General features: G+C 37.0%; 1 protein-coding gene across 1 annotated transcript; it reads right to left on the minus strand.

The window, feature by feature from the left end:
* Nucleotides 1-4585: 4585 nt before the first annotated feature.
* Nucleotides 4586-6425, minus strand: LOC145136442 (large ribosomal subunit protein uL10x-like). The gene is made up of 4 exons (XM_079070556.1): nt 5973-6425; nt 5488-5655; nt 5002-5394; nt 4586-4903 (listed from the first exon to the last, which is right to left on the minus strand). The coding sequence occupies exons 1-4, from the start codon at nt 6225-6227 to the stop codon at nt 4754-4756; spliced, it is 966 nt and encodes a 321-aa protein (XP_078926682.1). The 5' UTR covers nt 6228-6425; the 3' UTR covers nt 4586-4753.
* Between the last annotated feature and the right edge of the window lie 7000 nt (nt 6426-13425).

Below are 13425 nucleotides of genomic sequence, written 5' to 3' on the forward strand. Positions count from 1 at the left end.
TTGAGGTGTTGGAGCCCACTCCATCAAATGTACCATTTCCTTCGCCTGATTGTGGTACATTTGAGGAAGATTGTGATGAAGCCAACTCATTATATAGTGAAGATACTAGTAGCGAGTCATTATGTGTTGGGGAAGATTCTGATGATGATGGTGTGTTGTTTCAGACAGGCACAAAGGAATAATTCATGCAATGGAAAATCTATCAGAATGGCAAGAGCCATTAGCATACCATCGCTTTTGTCTTCGACACATTAGAAGTAATTTCATGCAAAGGTACAAGAATGTGCGCCTTAAAAAGCTTTGTTGGTCTATTGGTAGCACCACACAAAGAAGAAAGTTTGTTATGTATATGAATGAAATAAAAAATATTTGTAACACTGTAATTTTTCAAACAGATTTTTCATTTTAAAATCGCATACTTTTCATAACAAATTGTATGGAAATCTCGTTTATTCAAATTACAAAACACAACTCCATTAAAAATCCAGGATCCTCAAAACATAACTCTTTCTCTGGTGTGTACAATCAAGTCGGTGCCTTCCCGCGATTCCTGAGAACAACCTGAAACACATAACACATAACACGGTAAGCACGAAGCTTAGTGAGTTCCCCAAAATACCACATACAACACATACGCCACTCGAGGCTACAGTGCGACCCTCCGGTCGATGTGTCTCAGCGGAACCCTCTAGTCTCGTAGCTCGTTGGACCCTCTGGTCCGGTCATAGCTCGTTGGACCCTTCGGTCCGGTCTGTATCGTTGGACCCTTCGGTCCGGTCTCTATCGTTGGACCCTTCAGTCCGGTCTATATCGTTGGACCCTCCGGTCCGGTCTATACAACACATAGCATACATATATCACAATACACATAATCTCATACATACACATAGCACACAAGACCATCCGGTCTACATGTAGATACCACTCTAGATAATGTATAGTGAGAATACTCACCTCGACAGCAGCAAGTAAAGACCCCGCTCCCGGATCTCGAACTAGCCTCCACCTAACACAAGGGATGAATATCTCTAAGTGATACTCTAATCACAACTCTAATGACCGAAGGCTATTCTTCCTCTCTTTAACTTTTTGAAGTGGATAAAAGACCATTTTACCCCTCTGTGGTCTCTACTACTTATGTTGATCAAAGCCCCAAAGTCAACAGAAGTCAAACTCGAGTCAACAGTCCATGTTTGACCCGACTCGCCGAGTTAACAGAAGTCAAACTCGAGTCAACAGCTATTCTTCCTCTCTTTAACTTATGTTGTCCCACTTTCTCATGTTGATTATTGGTTAGAGTCGGATTGGAAGATTAAAGCAGATAACTCAAAACTTTCTGTGCATAGAGGCCGGAGGCGTGCAAATCGATTTCATAACGAGATGGACATTCGTCATCCCGACGAACCTCGCAAATGTAGACTATGTCACCAAACTGGTCATAATAGAAGAAATTGTCCAAATTCCCAGCCAAGATTCAATGCGACGTGAACTTTATAACATTTTCAATTAATGATTAAGTTACTGTATAACTTGTATTGTAATTTTACGCTTAATTCGTATTGTAATATCGTTTTTAATTGTTCTTGTAATTTCGTACTGTTGTAATATATTCAATATTGGTATCTATTTGAAGGTCTTTATAAACTCTATTTAAAGGTATAATTTGTAAATAATAATACATAAGATATAATCATATATTATAGAATAAAGTAATCTATGTATAATATTTAACAAGGGTAAAAAATGGATTATTCAATTGTAAAAAATATAAATAAAAAAAAGATTAAAGTTGAAGGGTTAAAAATGAAAATATACATTTATTTTTCGGAAAGAATAGATTGGAATGGTGGGCCCTTATTCAAACCAGCCTATTTCTACGATACATTCTAAAACTAACCTATTTCTACAATAGCTTTTGAAAACCAACCTAGTTTTACAAAAAAAAAACTCGGTTAAATCCACAACAAATGAACCATAGCTCAACTGTTAATACTTACCTTAAGCTTGTTCAAAGTAAAATGGTTTTTCAGTTGGGAGTTAAATCCCACAAAAAATCATAAGCCATAAATTTGATAGAAAAACAATAAATTAAAAATCACACTGCACACGACTCATCAAATATCAATACAAAACCGAAAAGCACACACAACACTAGTATATGGATTGATTCTCAAATCAACACCCATAAATTTGACTTCAATGGCTCCTCTTCTTATAATTTTACTCCCAGAACTGCAAGTAACATAGAAACAAGGATTTTGCTACAAAAAGAAAGTACTGTTTGATGAAGATGAAGATCCGGAAGTGCCCAGACGACGCGCCTGCACCGCCGCTGTACGGGTTTGACGATCTGGAGGAGGAAAATCCCGACGAGATGGTAGCAGCCGTTAGGGTATTACGGCAAAGGTTGTCGATTCAAGATCGTTTGATGAAGATGAAGATCGTGAAGAACTGTTTCTCTTCGTCGGAGATGGTGGAGGCTTTAATTCACCAGTTTGACTGCGTGAGGAAGAAGGTATCGTGATTTCTTTGACTTTTGCTTCCTAATATTGATCCCCAGCATCACAGCATATCATAAAGCCATATGTTTTGTCAATGTGTCAATAAAACCGGGAAAACAGGTGAAGGGACTAAAAGGACAGGTTTTCCGCTACTTAATTCCCTCGTAAAGCCACAAGAATAATTTAGGAAATCAACAAGTAAACCTTAAAAAGTTCTTAAGGATTTGTGTCATTTTCCCAATATAATAATGGAGTACTATCTATTTAAATGAGGGACAAATATGCAAATTCACTATAAAACGCGATGGATAGATGAAAAAATGATGTGGAATAATCATCACCCTTAACATATCCATTAAATTATATTGTTCTAGATGAATGTGCGATTATAACATAATAAATTTATAAATAAAAATAATTTTGGAAGATAATATAGAAAAATAATCTTGAAATAAAATAAAATAAAATAAAATAAAGGATTAATTTTAAAGAGGTATTTTCGGAAGGCTCTATAGTTTTCATGTTTAGTCCCTAACTTATTTTTTAACTCGGAAGGTTCCTACAGTTTATTTTTATTGCACATTTGGTCTCTGTCTTACTTAAAAAGACTATTTTGCCATTGATTTTTTAATTTATTTAAATAAAGTGGGATAGGTAAGGTAAGATAAGGTAAGGTGGAAATGATGTTGAGGGTGTGTTTATTTAAATAGATAAATGGCAAAATAGTCTTTTTAGGTAAGATATGGACCAAGCGCGCAACAAAAAAAACAATAAGAACCTTCCTAGTTAAAAAAATAAGTTAGGGACCAAACATGCAAATTACCCCAAACCATAGGTACCATTCATGTAATTTACTCTATAATTAATTACAATTAACTATGTTACCAAAAATAGTTGGATTTTTAAAATGAATAAATGATTGATATGTAAATAAATACCAATGTGCTGTTGAGTGGTTATAAAGGCTCTTTGATCGTGTTTATTGAATTTAATTTAAGGGATATATTATTAAATTAACGATATTTTTTATTATATTTAATCTATGAAAATAACTAAGTTAATTGGTAAAATGACCCACAATTCTAGAACCGGTCGTTACGAAACGGAGTCCGGCCTATTAAGAAAATGGTTACCAAAACACCTGAGTGGCCCATATATTTAAAAGAACTATGGAATCTCTCATAATGAAAACTTGTTCGTGTATATTTTTAGTGGGTTAGAAGTTAAATTTTGAAGTCCGAAATATTGAAATAAAATCTGAAATGCGAAGAACAAGTTTGGGATTGGACTTTATTTAAAATCTTAAACATTAGAAAGCTACTTATTTTTCATTAGTTAAGCTTTGACAACTTAATGAACTAGTAATATGGTCTTGTGTGTTGCCTTAAACATGTATTCAAACAATTCTGGACTGTTCTTCAAATTCTAGAAAGCGAAAAACGTTATGGAATACGAAAAACAATCTGAAATAAGATAAACAATCCGGATTGTACTCCGAATAGATGTCAAAGAAAATATTTTAATTTTTTTATTTAAAATTGACTAACTTGATTGGATTTAATTTTACCATAACAGTATGCGTGAAGCTTCTTTGACCATGTCATGCAAACCTATCATTAGTGATCACGCTTTTGTATGTGGTTTCTCATTCATCTCTTTCATTTCAACCATTATCACATCCTCTTATCAGAAAAGAAATTTTGGGACTCAATTATTCCCTTTTCAATTTTCTTGAGTTTAGCTTTATACGTTTTGTCTATTTTTTTGTTTTCAGTATCATATTCTTTTTTGTTGATCTCACGACTTCATAAACGAACTTTGGAAATCTGCTTAGCAATTTTACAACTTTATTTCAACCCGTAAGACATCTTCCATTCTCTAAATGGAACATTAGAGGTAGAAGGATGATTGAACTTGTGGGTATTTTCGATCAGTCCTTTAGTTGAAAATAAGAGCAATAAATTTTTGTAAAACAATGAAAGTTTATGTTTTCACACATTGAATTGCAAACCAAGTGTTTGTTAAATTTTCTCAATGTGATAATACTCAAATTAAACTTAACATAAAAAGATTAAAAACTATCATTTAAACATAAAACAAAATCGCTAAAAATAAAAATATCAGTCAGCCAACTCCATTACAAAACCATACCAAATAAAAAACATAAACTATTGTCCATAGCACCAAACATCCAAAACATTACCAAAAAGAAAGAAAGCACCATAAAGTTTCAACACCCAAACATCAATCATCTAATCAAACAATCCAAATCCCATGTCATCATCACTAACCTCTGCCTCCTCTTCCTTCTTCTCTTCCACCGGAGCAGCAGCAGCCGCCGGAGCACCACCACCAGAAGCAGCCACAGCAACTGGAGCAGCAGCAGCAAACTTGCTCGGATCCTACATCATTTCCCAAACAAAATTCAATCAAAAAAACTATAAAAATATCAAAATTTAAAGAGAACAAAGAAGACAAGAATCAGGAATCATAAACATACAGCAAGATACTCTTTCACTTTATCAGCAAGTGGGAAAGTGTAGTCAGTTGCAACAGCAATAGACAAAGCATTCTTGTAGCCATTGATGAGCATGTGAGGAGCTGCAGCAATGGTGGGATAGTGGATGGCCAAAGCAAGAGAAGTAACCATGGAGACACCAAGAGCAAACTTTTCAATCAAATCTTCTTCAGTCAAATCAAGAACCTCAGGACTGAATACAGATCCATTGTCGTAAACAGTAAGAACAACAAGACCATATGAGAAAGGCCTGATGCCAAGTTTGGCTAGAAGTGCAGCTTCAGAAGATCCGACCTTGTCTCCCTTCTTGATGAGCTCAACAGGGGTGATGATTTCAACAGTACCCTTGTTAATCTTAGTCGGAATGTTAAGAACCTACAGGTGTTGTTAAGGTTTGAAGTTAGAAACAACATTTTGAAGATGAAACGATGATGATGATAACTGAAGGGGTTTGTGATGTGTTGTAACCTGGAAGAAAGAGGTCTGAGATGGATCGAGACCAGTGTTGCCGGGTGGAACAACCACATCCACCGGAGCCACCAGTCCAACACGAGCAGGAGCTCCGACCTTGTACTTCGCAACCTCTTCACTGACTTCCTTCAAGTCACCTTTTGTGAAGATCAGACCAACATTTCCCTAACATTGAGAATACGAAGATATAAGTTACAAGTCAATCGATAACATCTCCCTAAATTCAAAGAACAATTGATATCGATTGGAGCAATGGACACCATAAGCTTATAGAAACGGATTATTTTGGGAGAAGAACGTTCATTAATCCTGTAAATCGGAAGCACAATTTCGAGAAATATACAATCGTCTGTTACAGAAATTAATCAGTACTGAAACAGATCTAACTAGGTTTTATTTACAGAATTTGTTAACTAAACAGATAGTTTAATCACAATTAACAATACAGAAGTAGAAATCGAGACAAGTGAGGTTCAACTTACAATAAGGAGAGGGATGAGATTGAGGTAGGCCTTGTTTCCGGTTTTCTCGGAATGCATCCTGATTGAACGCTTCATCATAGTATTCTTCCCCATCAGGATAACAGAATCCCCTCGAAGACCATGACGAATGTTCTGAAGTTGCTTGGAACCGACATTATCGGCGGCAGAAACAAGGACTTGAGTGTAGTCATCAAGAAGCTGGCAGAGCTTCTGATCGTAAGCAATCTTCTTATCGGCTTTTGAAACTTTGCCCATTTTACTGAAACTGAAGAAAGAAACTAAACCCTAAATGAATGGAAGAGATGATAGTGGTTTACAAAACCGAGGGCCAAGACAGAGCGGTGATGGTGCTAAGCCAAGGCGGACAGCGGCGGCGCCGTCTCTTTAACCTCTTCTATTCAGTTTGTGGTAGGGGAGGGGAGAAGATGAGCTATGTAAAACCTAGTTTGCTATGAAGAATGGGCGATGCTCTTGGGTTCTGTTTTTATACAAAACCACAACTGAAAACCTAATTTGCCTAATGGGCTGTAGAAGATACAGGCCATGAAATCACATGTGGGCTGAATTAAAACACAGATGAAATGAGATATATCTAGTACATGATTTTAGGGTTTTACTAAAAAAATATTAATTTTATTGTTTTTTAATATAAGTAAAAAAAAAAGGGCTGAGATATTATAAAAAACAAAGAAGCTAGAAAAGACACATTACACTAAAATTGGAGCGGAAGTAGAGTTATGAAATCAAGAACTCCAACTAATCTTGGCTTTTCTACACATTAAAAATCCAAAAAAAAGAAATGTTCTATAAACAATATCATCAAAAAGAAATAATTTCCTAGGGATATTCGTTCCAAAAATCGAGGAATTGTGGAGATTTCAAAGGAACCAAAAGGAAGTCATATTCACTGCATCAAAGGTCTTACATTGTACACCTCTCAACGTAACAGGGTTTGATCACGTAATAAGAAGTGAACAGAAATTTGATCCGGAATCTGAATACCCCACCAAATAGCAATATGCACCCAAATCTCAATCAGCTCGGTACAACCTGCAAAAATATGCTCATTAGTCTCAACTGTACATGAACATATATGGCATAAGATTGAATTCACCATAATTCTCATGTGAAATAGTCTCTCTCTAGTGGGCATACGTGAACATATTGGGAATTTCAATATGCGAAATTAATTTATAACAATTCCAAAATAAATATTATGATATTTTATAAAACAAAAAATAAAATATTTTAATACCAATAGAAAATAAATTTTGATGAGAGTACGTCAATTAGGTTATATAGAAATTAATATTGTATGAATTATGATGGTTGGTCCAAAGTACATTTTCAAGTCAACTCACATTTTTGTATAAATTTATGTATATGGCTGGTCCAAAGATATAGTGGTCCAGTGTGAAAGAAAAAATTGACTCCCAAAGTCGTGAATATAAAAAAAATCATTCGAAATAGACCCATCGTTATAAACTCACAAAATTCACTATTAGCATTAAAAAAACACAAATATGGCCACAACATTACAAAAACAACCAATTTAAAGAAAAATAATTTTCCTAGCATTTTTGTAACACTCGGTTCCGGATTTGCTTCCTTCTTCGGGGTTGTGGCCCAGTCATCAGTTGTCATGAGGCTTAGGGCCTTGGGGAAGAAAGAATTTGAACCTTTTTGGATGTGGGTGTTATGGTTTAAGTGATCCAAGTGTTCAATGGTGCCTTCGGAGGTCAAGGGTAATTTGATGTATCGTTAGAAGCGTATGGCTTCTCACCACCTTTCCTTTGATATAAGGTTCGTTGGAAACAGACCTAAGATGAGGAAGTTATGGCAATTTGGATTATTGGCAATAATGGCCCTTAATGGGAAATAGTGGCAAAACAGTCCCATGCGTGCATGGTAGGAGGCATGTGCCTGGGTGTGTATGCCTAGCGTAAGATGGGGTACGCCCAACGTAATGAGCAAAGTGCCAAAACCTGATTTTTAGGGTTTGGGCACTATTTAAACATCTTTATGAGCTCAAGGCTCTTTCATTTCTCAGCCTCTATTGTCTTTGAGCCTCATTTCGAACCCTAATCCCCTTGGTGGTAGATTCTTGAGCTTGGAGGTGATTTTGAAGGTTCTTAGTGTTATTTCAAGGAAGTGGATATTGGTGATCAAGCTTGGTGTAGCCTTGGGGTTATAGATCCAGAATCTTCACACTCTTGGGAAGCTCTAGGAGGTAAAAACTTCTTATCTTGACTTCTTTTTATGCTAGTTTGAGTTTAGGGCAAGATTAATGGTTTTTATGGTGTATTATGTTCTCCTTGTGAGTTTGAGCCACTCCAGGAGCTTGGAGTGATAGATTTTGCCTCTTCTGATGTTGTTAGTTCATAAAAATGCTTGCTTGATGTTTAAGAATGGTCCATGCATGTTCTAGTTGGATTAAAATGGGTCTTAATGGATTAAGATGGTAGTTGGGTCCCATTTAGTCATGTAAATGCATATGTAACGACCCAATTTTCAAAAGAAAATTTTCATTTTTAATTATCCAAAACACATTGTCATCATCCACAAAAAACCAGTTACAATTGTTTTCAAAACCATGTCAAATACAACTTTATTTCCAAAATATCAGGGTGTCCCATAAAATGCCCGAGTGAGAGTGCACGTCGCGCCATCAAACCTTGCCCTTGCCCTTGGGCTCATATGTACCTGAAACAAATCCACAAACTGTAAGATAATGCTTAGTGAGTCCCCCAGAGCATACTCCACACACAATCCACATAACACATATCATATTAGCTATAAAAGCTACATATACCACATAAGCCATGCATATTAACATATAAGGATGTCGTGGGCTCCCCCAGGGTCTTATACCTTCATGTCATGGGCTCCCCCCATGGTCTATACCTAGGAATGATATGGGCTCCCCTACATGATCTGACATCCAACTGCCACGGGCTCCCCCTGGGTCTTCCATGCAATAACATACATAATCAATTATCATATCATATATCACAGAAGTATCTATCATACTACATAACACATACATAAACATATAAGGATGTCGTGGGCTCCCCCAAAATCTTATAACATCATTCTATGGGCTCCCCACATGGTCTTTACCTAGGAATGTCATGGGCTCCCCCACATGGTCTGACATCCAACTGCTACGGGCTCCCCCCGGGATCTTCCATGCAAATATCATATAATCACTAGCATACCACTTAGCATAAAGCTAACTATTATACCACATATCTCTATTACAGCTAGTATACCACATAACATAAAATGGGTCGGCCTTGGTGCCTTAGACTCATTAGTATGGTGAGAAGACTCACCTCTGTCCGAAGAATCCGAAAGCTGCTCTCCTAACTGTCTGTAACCACCCGTGCTGAATAATAATAACATTACTCAAGGTTAGGACTGAACACAATCCAATTGAAGAGTCCAAGCTCCAAATCCTCTCTCAATGGCCCAAAAGTCTTTCTTTGTTATTGGGACCAAAGTCCATGTCTGATTATCATTAATGGGCCTCATAGCCCAATAAGGCCCAACCATAACATCCATGGCCCAAGACAGATAAACTGGCCCACTAACCCCAAAACATGACCAGGCCCAATGACTAATTGAGGCCCAAAAGCCCAAAGGCCCAAAACAAATCCAAGTCCAACTGTTGTGCGTACGCTTAGCGTACCACCCTGGTACGCCCAACGTACTAACAGATTAAGCACTTCTTCCATTAAGTGCTTAATACTCGATTTCCTCACGTCCAATAGTCAGATCTAAGCTCATTAAGACGTCCTAGGGCATAAAGTTGGCAACTTTATGCCTTTGCATGTCCCATATGTTCCCAACAACCCGTTAAGACCTTTCCAATGGTCTTAATCCATGCATAAGGACAAACCACCCATCAAGACTTCATTCTTATGCTATGAATGGACCAAAGGACCTCAGATCTAACCTTTCTAGCCTCTGGAGTTGCTCAACTCACAAGAGGAGATCCAAAACTAACAAAAGGGACAAAACTAGAAAACCCTAGCTAGATCTAATGAATAAGATGGAAAGATCAAAGCTTATACCTCCAGAAGCTCCTCAAGGTGAACTAGATGTAGATTCTTGAAGCCCAATGCCACTTCGAGCTTGCTTTACAACTTTTCCTTCTTGAATGGACACTAAAATGGCAGCAAATGCACTCCTTAAGCTTAAAACACACTCTCAAATGGTATTAGGGTTTTCAGAGACGTTTGAAAGTGAAAGAGGCTGATTAGGGTGAGGCTCAAATAAGATAAGGGTGCTTATATAGGTCTCAAGTCCGGAAATTAGGGTTTGGACATCCGTCACGTACGCTCAACGTACTTTTGGTACACCCAGCGTACGTGCTGCTCCTCCGCGATCATCAATACGTAGTACACCCAGCGTACTTAAGGGACTTCTTATGCAACGTTTTAATTTTCAAGGGATTCAAAGGAAATACCTGGTTTGGAGTGTTACAACTCTCCCCTACTTGAACTAGACTTCGTCCTCGAAGTCCGTAGATGCAAACAGATCGGGGTAATGCTCCCGCATCTCCTCCTCCGGATCCTATGTCCATTCGGATCCCCTTCGGTGTTGTCATTGCACCTTTACAAGCTTCACTTCCTTGTTCTGAAGACCCTTGGTCCTCCTATCCAATATTGTGATAGGCCTCTCAATATAATTTAGGCTCTCGTCCACCTGAATGTCGTCCAGAGAAACGATTGCGGACTCGTCAGTGACACACTTCCGAAGTTGTGACACATGGAAGGTGTTGTAAATCTGGCTAAGCTCATCCGGCAGATCCAAGCGATATGCCACCTTGCCTACTCGGGTCGTAATCCTGAACGGGCCTATATATCGGGGTCCTAGTTGTTGGGTTTTGAGCATTCTAACACTCCTAAGTGTACATGCAACCCTAAATACCTTGGATCTATGTTTTCTCTATTATACATACAATTATGAACATCCAAGGTATTATCCTAATCTAGCATACAAAATAATAAATATAACAGTATAGAATACATACCTCTTTGATGTAGAATGTCTTCATGAAGCTTGAGTGCCTAGTGCCCCAAGTGTGACACCTCAAATGGTTCACACAACACCAAATACACCTGGAATAACTTGAGAGAAACTTGAACACTCCTTGAAATCGTCTAGCCCTCACACTCACACATTAGTGCACGATTTCTTGAGCCATGGGATTCTTGTATATGGTGGCTATTAGGGTTACACCATGTAACTCATAACTTTACCCATTCCTTATGCTCCATGGATTTTAACCTCCATGAAGTATCCATGGGTCACCCCATGGACTTAGTCCAACATAAGGAATCTTGGATCACAAGCCCACATATATAAGAATGAATGATTTACACAATCAACCCATATATTTAATTAGTCTCCTTTTGATCACTTAATTAATTCCAAATTAATTCTTGATCAATACTAATTAAATAACCTTATTAATATATTAGAACTTATAATATATTAACCAACCTTAAGTGTTATTTCTCTCATTATATTCTATCCAAATGCACGATGTCATGCAACCCAAATGGACCATGCCGGGTCGGGTCAAGTCTTACCAATTATAGTTATGGACTTAGACATTAATCCAACAGTCTCCCACTTGGATAAGTCTAAAACTATTATTGCGTATGACTTCAGGAACCGATCAGCAATCGTAGCTCTCAAAAGCTTCTGTCGAACTCTGACCTTGTCGATGAACTCTGACCTTTGTCAATGACTTGTCCATTAGATAAGGGATCATATATTCCTCCCTTCTAGATATCATATGGACTGAGACATGGATTATCAATCATTCTCTCTGTCCATTTGTTGTTTCCCGATTTCCGATTCATGATGACTGACTGATTGAACAAATCAAATCAGTCCTGGCTTGGCCAAGCACTCACATGTATCATCTTTAAATCATCGAGGGGCCCACAGATATCACTTTTATCCCGAAGGTAAAAGGAATGGATAAACTTCGACTCATATGGCTTGTTCTACTACTTGTTGAATCATACACAAAGGCACGTTTTATAACATCGAGTTACCAATGCGTTTTCGTGCAATCAATGTATAACCAACTCATAGTAACAACTCATATCTCTAGGTTTGAAGAATATAAGATATTATCATCTCATGATCACTTGTGATAAAATCCATGAAGTGATTCAAATGAGCGCGGGTTGAATCCAATACTCAGAACTTATGAGCACTCATGAGTGTTGTAGCACCACTTTGTCCACCAACTTGGACCTCTACAAACCAACCCATGACAGTCTTGATTCATATCTACTTCCAACATATGACCGACTGTGGATGGTTTGAATAACTTAATCATTCAGGAAGAGCGACTTAGTTATTCTGGAAGTCAAAACATGCAAAGTGAAACACAAGAATAAATGAATCAAATATGGTATCAAACCCTATGAATATAAATAAACACTTTTATTTATCACCATACTGATTACTCATTATTCATTGTTTCGGTTTTATCAACTTTATACTTGAATTTATAACAATAGTTGTCCCATGCTCCAAGCATATACACTATGTTTTCTAAACACTAGTCATGCCATACACCAAGTATGCATACTATGTTTGTCTATGATCTTTACTTTGTAAAATAGATCAATTGAACATCACTCCAATGATCCTCTTTTCACAGTCCCAAATCCTTACTGCAAATGCAAGAATTCCAAATTCATGCCATTTACTGAAATCTGTTAGATTCTAAACTTATATGCATTGATCCTCTTAATGATTATGCACGAAGTCATAAAGACTTGACAACAATCATTACAGAGCATTCCAAAGGAGATCAGCTCCTTGGAAACATCCTTCTTTCATTAAGTTTCCTAATCTTACACAGATTGAATAATTTCTAACTTTGAAACATTTCCATATTCCATTTTGACTATCACTTCTGAACAAGAGTTGCCTCCTTACAGATTATGTCAATATGGTCCTTCCAGAATTAACATTATACTTCCAACTGTCCTTGAGCAACCAATCTTTGGTAAACCTTAGATTGTCCTCGACAATTGCTTAATCATTTGAGTCATATCCCTTCATAATGCCCCAGGCATTTGGAAAATTTTAGAAAGGATGAATATAACACATGTAATCGATCCTATATCCGAAGCATATGGGACACGATTCATGATGTCTCACATAAAGACTAAACCAGTCTTTTTCTATAATATTTCCATTTCAATTTGCCAAGTTCTCAAAATTCAGATTATGAAAAGGGATGCCGTAATCATAATCGAATTTTAGAACGCAAATAATGGACCCATATATAGAATTTCCTTATGTTGAGCCATTCCAACATGAAATTCATATATATATATCCTTCATTAAATACGATTAAAATCTCAATCTAAGCTTTTAGAATTGAAATGAAGTATAATTTCCTCTCCCTTAATTA

The sequence above is a fragment of the Lactuca virosa genome, chromosome 9, assembly GCF_052849685.1.
Source record: "Lactuca virosa cultivar CGN04683 chromosome 9, Lactuca_virosa_CGN04683_v6, whole genome shotgun sequence".
In the NCBI taxonomy this organism is placed as follows: Eukaryota; Viridiplantae; Streptophyta; class Magnoliopsida; order Asterales; family Asteraceae; genus Lactuca; species Lactuca virosa.